This window comes from Medicago sativa, chromosome 7, assembly GCF_051527215.1.
Source record: "Medicago sativa cultivar Bolivia chromosome 7, Bolivia_mono, whole genome shotgun sequence".
NCBI classification, from domain to species: domain Eukaryota; kingdom Viridiplantae; phylum Streptophyta; class Magnoliopsida; order Fabales; family Fabaceae; genus Medicago; species Medicago sativa.
The window spans coordinates 56,131,717-56,148,147 of record NC_140755.1 but is presented as its reverse complement, the minus strand read 5'-3'; the positions used below and the strand labels follow the sequence as shown (position 1 = coordinate 56,148,147).

At 31.0% G+C, this 16,431-nt stretch overlaps 1 protein-coding gene across 1 annotated transcript; it reads left to right on the top strand.

Annotated features, from left to right (window-relative positions):
- Nucleotides 1-1,528: 1,528 nt before the first annotated feature.
- LOC146906929 (histone-lysine N-methyltransferase EZA1-like) lies at nt 1,529-11,406 on the top strand. Its single transcript, XM_085727132.1, has 15 exons — nt 1,529-1,777; nt 1,879-2,034; nt 2,275-2,359; nt 2,813-2,953; nt 4,821-4,868; nt 4,947-5,015; nt 5,641-5,891; nt 7,266-7,389; nt 7,981-8,204; nt 8,328-8,459; nt 9,211-9,301; nt 9,389-9,436; nt 10,103-10,231; nt 10,739-10,816; nt 10,954-11,406. Exons 1-15 carry the CDS (start codon nt 1,575-1,577, stop codon nt 11,146-11,148), a joined length of 1,974 nt encoding a protein of 657 aa, XP_085583258.1. The 5' UTR covers nt 1,529-1,574; the 3' UTR covers nt 11,149-11,406.
- The last annotated feature ends 5,025 nt before the right edge of the window (nt 11,407-16,431 follow it).

Genomic DNA, 16,431 nt, shown 5'->3' with positions numbered 1-16,431 from the left:
CTTGGTATAAGGCTTACCAAAAGCATGAATTTGTCTCCATTTATCTTTAAATTGGTCTCTTTGGTGGTGGTTCAAATGACAAATAGCAGATTTGATAGACACACATAACATTCTACTAAGACCAATTCCAATGGTATTGTTTACAATGTAAATAAACTTCTTTTTTTTGACAAAAAATGACATATACTATTTTTTTTTTTTTTGAAAGGATATACTAAATTTCATATATGGTATTAATAGATATATGCAAGGTTCGGGGTTCAAACCCCGACCACCACAAAAAAAAAAGATACATGTATAATTTTCTGAAGATTTATTTTTTCTGTATTTAGAGTGGTGACCCAAGAAGTACTGCATCAAAAGGCATTGAAAACCGTTTTTTACTCGAAAAAAAAAACATTTTAATTACTGACATTAGGTTATGTCATTGCGCGGTGTCAAGTTTTGTTTTTTTACCTCTTATATATGAGCGTTATTGTTTTCTTCACTCAGTTGTCACTCTTATATTCACCTCAATTTTATCAAAAAACTTTTTTTTTTCTCGAAAACAAACATTTTAAATACTGACATTAGGTTGTGTCATTGTGCGTTGTCAAGTTTTGTTTTCTACCTCTTTTATATGAGCGTTATTGTTTTCTTCACTCAGTTATCACTCTCATATATTCTTCTCGTTTTTATCAAAGTTACATTGTGCAATTCTCGATTCATCGATGGCGTCTAACATCGCAACTTCTGCCTCTAGACCTAGAGTTTGTTTTCGTTTTCATTCTCCTACTTTTGATCTCTTGCTTTCTTTAATTCCTTTCATTTTAGTTTTTCATTTATATGGTAACAATTTTTCAAAATTAAACTCAAATGATTGCACATTATTTTGTTTATGATCAGATCGAAAAGGGTGGTAACCGAAAAATTCATTCTTCCAGTTGTTGGTGTAAATCGTGTATTTTATTGTTTTTCGTTATGTATTAGTGATATTTTATTTCATGGACAGGAACAACAGGGAGAGGCGACGATTGAAGATCCTCAAATCTTGATGAACAAGATAAAATTGTTAAAAGAAAAGATCCAAAAGGAGCGGACGGAAACAGTTCAAGTGAGTTCAATTGGGTAGCCGATTATTTAAAATGATCTAGTTTTGTGCTATGATGTTTGTTAGAGATTTTTTTTCGACGTAAATCGAGGGAAATCAAGTTGATCTACCGGTGACATTTATATACTTAGTGTTAAGTTAACTTGTTTCTTTCGAATTATTGTTCGAGTTCCTCTTTATGTTTTAGCAGGCAATTGGAAAATTCTAAAGCTGAGAACAATCCGTCAAAATTAAATCATGTTACAAGTTGGTTATTAGGGTTTCATGACGAACTCTTCCATTTTCTTGTTTTTAACATTATTGGTGTTTTGGCGGAGGGACTTTATTATTTCTTGTTCAAATTTATTTCCTCTAGTTCTTTATGCAACATGGATAAGGGTTCTTTTTGTTAATCTTGTTTAGCTTTGATTTAATCTTCAATATATTTTCTCAGAAGAAACTTCAGATAAATAAGAAGAATCTCCAATGTGAACTTTCCAAGGTCATGACAACAGTGTCAAGATATAAGGATAATGTTCAAATGCATTCATTAAAAATTCACCATCCATTAGAGACATACAAAGGTTTCCCACAAGGTTTGGGAAATAAATGCCTTCATGTTGTTCATAATGTATCATTTAAGTATACTTCTGGATTACAACGTGTTCAAAAGATACCTCATTATACATCATGGATACACTTGTTTAGGTAAGTCTTACAAAGATTTAATGCTAAATATATTGATCAATGCATGTGTAATTTTTTTTGTGTGTATTCATTGCTTTATTAAAATCTTTCATACAAAACAGAAATGAGAGAATGACGAAAGCTGATGCATTTTCTGCAAGACGAAACATATATTACGATCAACATGCAGGTGAAACAATGATATGCAGTGATACCGATGAAGAAGAGAACAAAGAAGTTAAACGTGACTTTTCTTATGGTGAAGACGAACTTCTATGGTAAATCAAAATTCATATGTTACTATACTTAAATTTAAAAGTTATATTTATTTGTGAATAAATATAAAATAACAATAAGAGTTAGGTTCATAGTTGCAATATTTACTGTTATAATTTATATGAATCTTCGATTTAACACAAAATTTAAACTTATTGTGTGTGCTTCATTTTTACCCTTCATTCAAATGCTTTAAGTTTCTTGTTTTTTTAATACCGCTATTTGACTGTTGAATATATTAGGATGACATTTGAAGAATATGGTTTAACTGATGAAGTGTTGAATATTGTTCGAAGCTATATTGGAGGTACCACTGCAGAAATTGAGGTAAAATTTAATAATATAGGGACATAATAATGCAATTGAATGACATATAATTGCTAACCTTAATAATGATTGCAAAATATGGCTGATCTCATAGACTAATCGGTACTAGTACGTATATAAAAAAAAAATTGTTTATTTCTTTGGTCCTTTTTTTGAAGAAATATTGAACTGTTTTTCAAATCTATTAAATGCTAAAGTTCATTTGCGTCATTGTTTTTGTGGAGAGAATATTAATATAAGTAAGTTGGTTGAAGTATGAGTAATTAATAGAGTTATTCGTAGAATTAATTTAAATTCTTAGAAATATATATTAAATGAAATCAACATCTTTCCTTAGTCATGATGAATTGTAGTTTTGTTTCTTATAAATTGTACTAACCAAGTTATATCATATTAACCTCAATCAATTTTTTTTTTTTTTTATTTTTTTATTTTTTTTTTTTTTTTATGCAGGAGAGGTATAAATATCTCAAAGAAAAGAGCATGCTTTCTAAAGATTCAAGAGAAAATGCATCTAATTCTGGCCTATGTTTGGATAAAAGTTTGAGTGAGGCTTTAAGTACTTTTGATCACTTTTTCTGTCGTCGTTGCTTGGTAAATACTAAAATACTACTATCTTTTCACAATTATTGTCATAGCCATTATGTTTGCAGTAATGTACACACATTTTTTGTGCACCTTAGATTAATCACATTGAAAAATATGGTTTTTTTTGAAGAATATAACAACGGCGGTGTATCTCTTTTAGCACAAGATGTACTCAAGAGGTCACCCCAAAATTACAAACTGTCTGTGTACAAATAACAATAACAACAATTATTCGATATCCAAACAACGTAAAGGGTCCGACCACCATCTTTGTGAACCATAAACAAAACCAGCGCTATTAGCTTTCAGCCACCACAAAGATGTATATTTTACTTTATTCATCAATTCTATCATTGGAGTCTGAACATTATTGAATAGTCTGTTGTTTCTTTCGTTCCATAATATCCACACACACAATAGCCACAAAAGTTGCATAAATGAACGTCGTGTCCTCGAAGTGCCTATAGCGTTAGTAAATTGAATTAAATGAGCATGAATATTATAGGGATCAGCTTCTGAAATGCCAAGCCAATTCCTAACATGCTGCCATAAAGCACCAAAGAAATCATAGTGAATGAACATATGTATTAATGATTCGTTGTTCCCACACCCCGCCACACAATGAATGGCCGCGGGTTGTATAATACCACACCTCAACATGTTCTGTTTTCTTGGCAATCTGTCCCGCAACAACCTCCACGCTAGAATAGAGACCTTCAATGGTACCTGCTTATGCCAAACAAGATCTCTCGTTTCATCATGTACAGAAGCAGCCTGGGTAGTAAGAATTTGGTAAGCTCCACGCACAGTGTACCCCCCTGCAATGTCAGGGAGCCACTGCCACCTGTCAGAAGCATCAGTCTGAAAAACAAGATTGTTAAGTAAATGGCGACACTCCCCTACCAACTCCTCCTCCCACTCCCACAACCTTCTCCTCCATCTCCATGCTGCTCCCTCTACCTCCCAACCTAGAGAAAACACCTCAGCGACTATAATCAATTTATTCAACGATAAGTCAAATAAACGACTAAACCGCCGACACAAAGGGTCATCGCCTAACCACCTATCGTGCCAAAATAATGTATTTGAACCGTTCCCCACCTTCCTATACACACTGTCAGCGAACCATCCTCCCTCCTCACTCTCTAATCCGTCCCTAATCTTCGCTATCTCCCTCCACCAATTAGAAACACTCCGGCCCCCAACCTCCAACCGCCCAGTTGAAAAATATGGTTGATTCAGTTGTGTAGATATTAATTCAATTTAAGGTTGAAATTATGGTTAATTCAGTTAAATGAATTAACCACAACTTTCAATGTGGGTTGAATCAATGATTTTGTGTCTGTTTTGGTAAGATATAAAACTGATCTTATGACTTATAACTGTTTCAACGTGGTTCGTATGATAAAAAGAATCGTTTGACAGCGCTGTCATTTTTATACGAGCTTATAATTCATTTTCATGAGCTTATAACAATTTTTGAAATTAAAAATTATGACTTTTTATCTCCATTTTACTTCTGCAATCTTAATTGAAAAATAGATATTAATTAAATGCACATTTTTTTATGTCATTTCATATTTTTAAGTTAATTCAACCGTTAATTTTATCAAATACTACAAATTCAATCATTTAACTTATTCATTATCAGCTATAAACTAGCTTAAAAATCATCCGCCATAAGTTAATTTATCAACTGCTATTTTTTTTTTATCAAGGTGAGCCTTACTCAACTTAATTAACTATATTTTTACACTTGTTTGATCGAGTATTGCATGTATATGAAAAAAAAAATGAGTGTCTATGAAACATTATTATTGTGTTTAATATCAAATATCTTGGGTGTTTACACTTTTTTAATTTTCTTCAACAGATCTTTGATTGTCCTCTGCACGGATGTTCTCAACCATTAATATATTCTGTAAGGAGAAATTTTCTACATTTGTTTCTTGTAATTTGTGTTTCTATTAGTAAATTAATATATAGATTTACTTTGTAGAGGGAAAAGCAACCAATTTGGCAACCAGAAGGTGAGAGGGAAGTATGTGGAGATCATTGTTACCTTAAGGTATTATTCTTCTCATTTGTTTGAGAATAATATGTTCTTTGTTTTGATTTCAAATTTAAAAAACCATCCCTTAAAAAAATAAAAAAAAATTATATATGTTCTAATTTTGTAGGGTTAATTATATTTTTGATCCATATAAATATTTTAACTTTTCATTTTAGTTTCTATAATTTTTTTTTCGATTTTTATCCGCTAAAATTTTTGCGTTGCCCTTTTTTGTTTTTGTTTTTAAGTTAACTTATATATTCGAAATTTTGAATTTTTTTCCACAATTAAGTTTATTACATTATAGAATTCTTATGTGGTTGACACTTAAAAATTCATATTTAATTCATGTTTTGTTAGAATTCTATTTTTTTAAGAGAGATTTTTATAATATTCTAAATATCTCTGCAAAAATTCATTCAAAATCTCGGTGATAATGTATTTCTGAGTATGGACCCCAAATTGATTATTGCTTTTGAAATTTTTAATTGTTTGTGAGACTAGCTAATACTAAAAATCAAAATTCAATTTCCATCTCTAAGATAAGTTTTTTTTTAATATGTTATATTTTCGTAATTATTTAATGATGTTTGCTTTCCAATTTGTTTTGGATGAATGATTCTATATTTATTATTTGCAGTTAAAGGATGTCAATATCTCATCAGAAGGTTCAACTTCAGGGTCTTTTCCGGATAATAAAATTCAAACAGTGGAGAATGTAGAAGAGATATTGGCACCCTCTAATTCAAAGGAAATCACTGATAAAATAGAATTGATGCGTTTATCCAACTCAATGGAAGGGCAAGATGTTATGATGTATAATATCACAGAATGGAAACCTTTGGAGAAAGATATATGTTTAAAGGGAATAGAGATGTTTGGAAAAAACAGGTATCAATCTTTATTAATTTTTCACATCACACTTAGTAGTACTTAATTTATTGTTAAGTATTATTTGAAAAATTCTTGAATGATAACAACTTTTGCAGAGGTGATGGATTGATTTGTCACCTTATAATGAAGACATTAGATTCCATGCAGTGATTGATTGCCAACATTCATGCAGTCGATGATTGCATAACTGTCTCATTGAGATTGGGTAGTTCAGATTTTAAACAGATTTTGATTTTCTTTAAAAATTAAAATTATTGTGTCTGAGATACGAACCGTTTAATCTCGATCAGATGGTGATGTAGTTACTAACTGTGTGAGTGCGTACAATTAGTGATAACAAGGAATCTCGATCCTATAGTGAACTCATTTGAGAATTTCATATTGAATGAGATATGAAATGAACAATACCACCTAAGTCCCTAAATATAAGACTCATTGAGTAAAAAGTTGGTCGTGGTATTAAATTTATTGAAAATTGAAATTGTCTCCAAATTTCACCTTTTTAGAAAAGAAAATTGGTTAATATTTTCGTCATAATATTTATCACTGATTACAAACAAATATGTAACTTAATTAGAAGTTTGTTGGGAAAAATTAGAAAAGTGTTTCTATATTTAGTGAGAAAGGTAGTATTTAAAAGTGAGAGATATCACCCCTCTTACAAGTAAATTCTATAGGTTTGAATTAAGTCTAACTCAAACTCTAAGACGGTGGTAGATTTACAACTTTTGTCCCTAATGAAGTGTGTTCTACATGAGAATGGTGTGTTGAGAGTCTCACGTTAGATGAGACATATTTTGAGCAATTCTTTACTGTTGAGAGGCATCCCTAACTTGGATATCAATTTTGTATTATATATGATTTAATTTAATTTTTATGAGCATATTAAATTCTCTTCTTTCGTTGAAAGCATTGAACAATTTTTCGATATATATTTTTATCAGGCTTCTGCTTATATATTTGTAAATTATTCTTGTTTTTTTTTTAAAGAATTAAGTTCTAACATAGTACTTAGTGGAGTTTGACATTATGACCTCAAGGAACGAAATTTAAATCTCACCAATGACTGTTATAAAATAGTCCTTAATGCCACTCTTATTATAATATTTTGATCTCTAACAATATTTTAAACAAAAAATATATGTTGGATCATGGTGATCCAACATTTGTAGTATAATGAAGCAATTTTGAAAATGTTTAGATTTGTAATCTCTTTATATAGTTGATTATCTTAATTGTGTTAAATATTCACAACAAAGTAAAAACTAAAGGATAAAGCTAAGTAAATTCACTTGTTATGAGTATCATGTTTGCTTTATGTAGTTGAACCATTTTATATGTTTTATCTTATATGTAACTCATGATATGCAGTTGTCTTATATGTCGGAACTTACTTGCTGGCTTCAAGACGTGCATGGAAATAGGCAGATACATGCATGAAGAGATGCCAAATGGATCTATAGATGAAAATGGAACATTTGTTGCACAATACAATGTGAGTATTACAAAAATTCATTTTCGTAGCTTCTATGTTGCTTTTATATAGTCTTCAATTGGGTATTTTTACAACAACTTTTCAATTGTTGTGATCATACTTTTTAGGAATTTTTATTAAGATATGATGAGTAGTTTGTAGGATGTGTTGAAATTTTTTGAAGATAAGAATTTTATATTTTATCTAGGAGCAATGATATGTTCTAAAATGCCTTATTCATAAGGAAAAATAACATTATCATTATGAGTTGATAAACTTGAACCATTTTATTACTGTCATTTTCTATATTTTTTTTTTATAACATGCACTCAAATAGGAGGGATTTTTTAGGTCACAAATGCAAAATTAATTGATAGGCAAGTAAGGCAAGATTTTTCAGTCCATCGATTAAGTTGATTTTTTGAGGTGAGTTTAAATTTTAAAATAGTTTTGTTTGAAAGACATCGATATTCAACAAAACATCACAATTTTTAAAAGTAATTGTGCAAATTTATCTATGAATTTACTTGTATCAACTTGTACAACTTTTATGCCTCAATCCTCTATATCCGTTGCATCAAATTGTTTTTGTATTAAAAGTGATTTTTCTAGGACCATGAGGTGCCATCAAGCTCCAGGAGAGGTAGGAGAAAAGGGAAAAACAAGAAGTTAAGATCTTCTTCAAAGTCTCGAGGCATCCGATCTTGGCGAAAAAGAATGATTGCTGGGGATAACGAACCCTATAAGCCTCACTATACACCTTGTGAGTGTCAAGGATTGTGTACGAAAGAATGTTCTTGTCTTCTTAAAGGATCTTGTTCTGAGAAATACTGCGGGTATGTCAATTTTCATTTAATTTTGTTGCGAAAATCTTGTAGTTAAAATACGTTTTGAAGTATCAAACATTCTTTAGATGAAACAATGTTTTGAAAATGATTGATTACCTTTTCTATATGTAGGTGTGACAAGCAATGCAGATATCGATTCAGAGGATGTCTTTGTGTTAAAAGTCAATGCAGAACTCGACAATGTCCATGTTTTGCAGCAAAACGGGAATGTGACCCAGATGTGTGTAAAGATTGTTGGGCCAGGTAATTTATTTTTTACTTTAGAATCTTATTGAAAGCTATATTTTTGTAGGTTTTTTCTTCTTCTTATTTTGAGCAATATGGGGTATGAGCAAAATTTTACTGGATTGAGAAGTCTTGAACAATGATTTTGCCCTTATGTTAGGTGGTTTCCATCTTCATATAACTTTGCAAATCATGCCAAGTTTTCTATTCACTTTCCTATACCACACCTACATGAACATGCTTATGCCCTATTGTCAAATTTTGAACAACAATGTTTATAGTAGTTGACTCCATAACACTTTTGCAAGATGCATGACACATAGCTAGACAAAATGATATGATAGAATTTCAGGAACAATATAACTAGTGTATACCACACACATACAAATAAATGCTTAAAATTTAAAGAATATTGAATTGCATTATATATTCATAATAAGTAATAAAGTAACAATTAGTAAGTCTTAAGGAGTGAAACTCACATTGTACACGACAGGTTGTAAACCTTAGGTAAAGACCATATTTTCCAATTAATTGAAATACTAGCTTTAAATTTTTAATGCACAACAAACGAATCTCATTCCTATAAAGTTATAAGATAATATATTGAATAGTTCTTGCTATTCCTTACAAGTATGATGCTTCCTTTATATTGTTCCACTTAGTCTTTCCCTATTTGATAATTGTTATTTTAGGATTTTTATATAAGTTTTTCTCTATTTGTATGTGTTATTATTATATAAATTTAAGTATTGCATTTTGCATACAGTTGTGGTGATGATACGTTTGAAGGGCCAGTTCCTCGTGGAGATGGTCAATGTGAAAATATGAATCTTCTTTTGGGGAAAAATAAACAAAGGGTAATAATTATTTTGATGTTTAAGTTATCTATATATAATTAGTTCATGAATCCATTATTTTCTTATACTTTTATCCTTACTTTTCAGATTTTTTTAGCAAGGTCTGATGTTGCTGGATGGGGAGCCTTCTTAAAGGTTAAGATGTTTGTACTTGTTTTAAAACAATTAAAAAGAAACTCTTCTCAATATACACTCTTTAAAACACTTTTTTCATTTGTTGAAATTTAAATCAATCTTAAGAAATTTATATGGTGTCGGCTTGATAAAGGTCTGTTTGTAATCTATTATACTTAAAAAAAAATATATTTTGATCTTCAATAATTTTAAGTTTTTTTAATAAAAAGTTGAAGTTATTTTGTGTTTGTTTAGCATAATGAAAATCACTTATTAAAAATGTTTTTTTTTTAAATTACTCAAAACAACTTCTCATTTGATTTTTTTTTTTTTTTTTAAGATTTGCATTTTAAAAGTGACTACTTTGCTTAAAAGAATTGATAATAAATAGGGTAAGATTTTTTATTTTTTTTTTAAGAATTGATTCTCTCCTGTTAAAGTGTTCTCCAGTGGAATCCAGGCCATTCAATTTTTTTCAATGCAAGCATTAATGATTATTAAAAGGGTAATTAAAGGATCAGATTTACACTGGACAACAAATAGACCCCGTTGTAGAATCTATTTGAATTTCAACCAATTAAAATACGTGTTGAAAAAGAGTGTGGTTGAGAGTGTATTGATATTATATACTTTTCATTTTAGAATGACATGAAAGTAATTCTAACCACTAATTTATACTTATTTCAGAACCCTGTCAACAAAAATGAGTATTTAGGAGAGTACACAGGTGAACTAATCTCTCACAAAGAAGCAGAAAAGCGTGGTAAATTGTATGAACGTGAAAACTTCTCTTTCCTTTTTGACGTGGATGATAAGGCAAGTGTCTCATATCAATTATATTTTCTCTCACCATGCTACTATTTTATCAAGTCTTTGTATTTTCTTTAGACTTTCTCCTATGTAATTTCTGTTTATATAGGGTTCAGATCAGACCCTCTTCTATCTTTATAGTTTTTCTTGCGCCATTATAAAAAAAAAATTAGTGGTGGGTGGTCTCAAGGGAGGGCACCAAGGCAACCTTAGGCATTAAAAATATAGTTTTTTTAGTTTTTTTTTTTTTAGGGAAGTTTTTTTAGTTATATTCTACTATTCTTAAAACTAAAATTAATAAAATTTCACCTAAAATTTTAGTTTGATTAAATCAATTAATCAATGCTAAGTTTAATTGCTATGATACCTCTGTTGTTCTTATTGTTTTGTTATCTTTATACTAAGTTTAAATAATCTAACTTATCCTTCACATATATTCAATGCAAGGTACAATATATTAAGTTTTCAAACTATATATACCATGTTAACGCTACTATCAATTTTTTTCTTCAGTATTGTATTGATGCTTATCGCAAGGGAGACAAGTTAAAATTTGCAAACCACTCATCAGAACCCAATTGTTATCCACAGGTAGTCTACAAATTTGACACCCGAGTATATGTAATATTAAAAATGAGTTTCTATTTTTTTATTTGCTAAAATGATTTATAATATGGGACGGATAATTAATTATGATTGGATTTAATTATGATTGACCTTTTGTATAGGGTATGTTTGTTGCTGGAGACTATCGTGTAGCCATATTTGCCAAGGAACGCATTGAAGCTGGTGATGAACTTTTCTATGATTACAATTATACGGAAAATCAAAGAGCACCCTCATGGTTTCTTGAAGCCAATAAAAATGCTCTCAAGAAAAAAGAATCTACAAATTCTCATGGCAAAGGCAAGAAATTTGAGTAATTTACATCTACAGTCCAAGATGTACCGTATCCAAACAATGAAAAAATATATATCTAGGTTTATTAAGGATTTTTAGACATCGTATGAGAAATACTTGTCTTATACAAATTGCATTAGATCATCGAAAATACAATGAAAAAAATATCTAGGTTTATTAAGGATTTTTTTAATGGCAAGATTTATTAAGGTTAATTGTTGGAAATCAACACATGAATTGTTTAATATTTGTATCAGAATTTATTGATGATGTCTTTTTTTTTTTTTTTGAGAGATTTGATGATGTCTTTTGTTATGTTGTTGGTGCTAAAATTTTCAATTTTTATGCATGTCGTAACATGTCCGACCCGGTTTTCCATTTAGAATTTGAAAGTAAACAATGAGTGATAATCTATTCAATTGCGTGCCCATCTAGTTTTGGAGTATCATTGTTCTCTTCGAGACATACATTAAATGAATTTGATAAATATTGGAGTGTCACCTAGAATATAACGAGTTTCTACTGTTTTGAAACCAAGATACAAAATGGTGTTACTTGAGTACTATTTTGAAAAATTGCATGTACAGACTCTATTGAACAAGTTCAATCAAGACAATTGTGGTGATTCGTTAGAATCTAGTTGTGTGGATAATGATGGTTTAGAAGAGTATGAATCATAGTTAAGAGGAGAAAAAGAGTTGGACATCATTATATATAATGGAGTTAGATCATTATCCATGAGAGGATGACTTACCACTAAGTGTCGATTTAGATATTCTGTTATGGTGGAATTTGAATGACATCAAATACCCAAGATTGCAAGCAATTGCAAATGATGTATTAGCAATTCCTATAATTTCAACAGCTTTTGCATCAATATTGGCAATATCTTAAGCCCACATCGTAGTCAAATTCATTGGACAACTTTAGAAGCTTTGAAGAGTGAAGGTAAAGATTGTCGATAGTATTTAGAGAAATAAATAAGACAACGTTGATGTGGTTACTTGTTTTAGCAATTTTAATTTTTCAACGAATAGTGATGCAGTTTGTCCTTGGTTATGTTGTTTGTTGTTTTTATGATTTGGTTTATCAATTTATTTATAATAATGATATTTTGACTATATGTTCATATCATAGCAGTCAATCCCGGATAGCGGTGCGTAGCGGCCAACCCCAAAAGTGGGATAGCGGGATAGCGTATAGCGGTCATCAATATTTGATTATTTTTTGGACAAATTACACGAATAATACTATAAAGTATAAATAAACTTATATATTTCTCAACAAAAATAACCTTTATTTAATATACAGTTAAACACAACACTCAAATCTCATGAAACATTCATAAATCAAAACACCAAAAAACAAAGGAACAACTAAAAAAAATTTATAAAACAAGAGAAACCATAAAACAAAAGAAAACAGAGGAAGAAAAAAAGAACATAGAAACGATACAACAGAGGAATAAAAAAAATAACTGAGGAAGAAAAAAAGAAAAACCATCAAACAAAAGACAGAAACAAATAAAGAAAGAACATATTAAAAGAAAATGGCGAAATACATCCGACGATCCTTTAAGTTTTGCGTTTTTCCCGAGTTAGTCCTTTAAGTTTTATAAGTTTCAAATAAATCATTTTAGTTTATGAATGTTTGCAATGTTAGCCTTTCTGTCAGTCTCCATTTGAAAGACGTTGATGTGCTCGTTCACTTGCTGGAGAGGCACAAAACACAGTGTTTTCACTGTCAACGTCTATAACACTATTTGGTTCATCTTCTTCCATTATAAACTAGGATTTTAGAAAGAAATTGGGAGAAATCGAAAAAACGAAAAATGGAATGTGATTGTTGTGCAAATTGGTTTTGCGAAGGGTACTGCTTAAAAATCAAGGTTTGTTTTACCTCTGTACCCAAAAATTGTTTTTCTACCCATTTTCATGTATGATCTCTACCCGTTTTGTACCCATAAATCATTTTTCTACCCGATCTGTGCGTAGAAATCAGGGTATTTTCATTGGGTGTTCGCAGCCCCCCATTCGATGAGTTTGGCTAGGATTTAGATTTTGTAGAAAATTTGACGGCCACATCAGTGTCTTTTAAATGGAGACTGACAGAAAAGCTGATGTGTAAACATTCATAAAATAAATGGTTAATACTGCTTTTGGTCCCTGTAATATTAGCAAATTCTGGTTTTGGTCCTTGTCCAATTTTTGAATTAAGTTGTTCGGGTTCAGTTATTTTGGGTTTTGGTAGAAACGATTTGGTTTATCGGGTTGGTGAAGATGATAAAAATTCCTGTAACAACCATAAATCCATAAAACCATTCCTCAAATATAGCAACAACAACCAGTTTTTCTGCAAAAATCCAATAAAGCTAGCATAAAAAAAAAAGAATAGAAATAGATTTAGAGATTAACACAAGTAATGGAGAGAAGAAATGTCCAAACAAGAGATGAAGCAAAAGAAAACAAAACGATTTAAAGAAAACTAAGGAAGTAGAAGAATAAACAAAAGAAGGAGCTGATTTGTGCTATGCGGATGAGTGTATGAGTGAGAGTGAGGGAGGCAGCTAGGATAACTATGAATGAGAGAAACGGGTTTGACATCATAGGAAAAACAACTTTTTTGTTTGTTTGTTTTGGGCTGTTGAGAAACATATTGTTTTGATACAAGCTAGGCTGAAAAACTAATAATAAAATTAAATTAATAATAATACCAGACTGGTCGGGTTTATTTGAGGTCCGACGAGCTCAAAATAACAACCCAAACCGAATATACACATAATAACCTGTAAAATGTACCCGACCAACCCGTAGTCCGTTTTAACCCGAACCGAATGTGTAACTACCATCGGGTTGGTCGGGTAAATTCGGGTTAACTCGTATTTGCCCACCCCTAAGAAGAGAGAAGGACTTGAAAAATGTTAGGGTTTACAAAATCTCCAAAATGCCCTAAAAGCGTTTTAAAAATAGGGTGAATTTGAAAATTTACTACTAAAATCAAATAACGGCTTAAGCGCCCGCTATCCGCTCCGCTGCTATAGCAGCTAAAGCGGTCACTATTTGATTCCGCTCTGTTACGACGATTAACGTAGCGGTTTGTCGCCGATACGCTATGTGCGGCCGCTATTGACTTTTATGGTTGATATACAACATGCAAGCTTCTAAATTTCATCCATACTTTTGAGATATTTTTTGAACTTTTAAGGGTTAATAATGTTTATCCCCCCACCCCCCCTTAATATTAACTATTTCCGATTTTCCACCCTGTAATTTTTTGTTTTGTTTTCATCCTTGTAATTTTTTTTGGACCTTTATGGCAAATTTTTCCCCCTGTAATTTGAGAAAATTTCAGTATACCTCCTTGTAATTTGAGCAAATTTTGGTTTACCCCCTTGTAATTTGAGCAAATTTCGGTTTACCCCTGCCATATCATCGATTTTGTATAGCCCGATGACCTAGGGAGTATTTTGAAACAATTTTTTTTACAAGGACCGAATCTAATTTTTTTTTTATAGGGGGTAAACTCAGAAATGATGTATATTACAGGGGGTAAAACACTATTATCCCAAATTTTAATCAGTGTAAACATGTTGTAACTGAGAAATACACATGATGTTTGATACTTTCCTACTCCAAATGGATTAAATAATAGAAAAATAGTGGAAAATAATTTATGATTGTAGGTAAGTGTTTAAGTTCATGTTTGAGTAATTAGTTTGAGGCTGAAAAAAACTTATTTTTTATTGAAAAAATGATTTCATTGTGGCCACGAGGTGAGAATACTCAAACCCATTGAGGACAGAGATGATCTTCAATTTTTCATTTTTGCATTTCCATCAAAGATTGTGTAGGATAACAAATAAATATACGAGATTCAAAGATAAAACTTGTAAAATCCATGTCCGCCTCACCCCTTGCGGGTTTGGCTTTGCTCGATTTACTTTTTATAAATGAAAAATAAATATAAGAAAATAAATGACGCAAAGCCAAATTCACCCCTTAGACCATCCCCAATGGTGAAGTCTTCACCATTTAAGACCCGGTCCCTAATAGGTACCTTCATTGAGTATTTTTTTTTTGGGTCTCTCAAAATCCAGGGTCTCACTTAGAGCATCCACATTGATACAGTCTTTACCATTTAAGACCCGGTACCTAATTGGTACCCCCAATGTGGAAGAAAAAATTGGGGGTCTTTTAAGACCCAAAGTCTAACTTAAGACCCCAATCTTAAGTGAACCCCACACCACTTTTCCAATAAAATAATCATTATTTGAATTATTTTTGTTGTTTTTCATTAATAAATAGTTATTGGTGGGACTCATTTAGACCTTTTGATAGAGGATCTCAATTGGAGTGGTTGAGTACCTATTAGGCACTATTATTAAAAAATAATAAAAAAGTGATGTGTCCATGCGAGACCCGTTTAAGACCTCAAATGTGAGGGTCTCCATTGTGGATGCTCTTAAGACCCCAATTTTTAAGTGGACCTCTCACCGCTTTTTAATAAAATAATCATTATTGAGTTGTTTTTGTTGAAATGTAAATGATAAATAGTTATCGATGAGACTCATTTAGACATTTTGTTAAATAGTCTCTATTTGAATGGTTGAGTACCTATTAGATAGTACCTATTAAATACTTGTTTAAGACCTCAAGATTGAAGATCTCCATTGTAGATACTTTTACAACTTGTAGACAATAATGAAAATGACTTTACTTGTTAGAAGAGAGCCCTAGATTGGGATGTACAATATCCATATATATTATTCCTTGAGTAATTAGCCAAATACCCCCCCGAAATTGCAAGGCGCGTCAATTACCCCCCTGCAGTTAACGAAATATCAATTACCCCCCGAAATTGATAAACGTTAGTCAATTACCCCCCTCCGTTAATTTCCTCCATCCAACATGCTGATGTGGCAGTTAACTGCCCACGTGGCACTGCCACATGGTCAGAAAAGGCATGCCACGTCAGAGGGGGGTAATTGACTATATTTTTTAATTTTTTTTTGAAATTTTTTTTTTTTTAGAATAATTTTTTTTTTTTTGAACAAAAATATGATTTTTCCTTGCAAATTTATGATAATTGATCACCACTATGAATCTTATTCCTTCTATATGCTAATTTATATGACTAATATATGTCACTGTCATTATTATCACTACTATATAATGTGAAGTTGATGGTGTGTTTCGATTTGGACAGAAGAGGGGGAATTGAAGCTTGCTTTAGGGCTTAATAATGATGAAAATGATAATGGAAGCTTTGCATGTTGATTTTTATTGAAGTACATGATAGTATTGTTG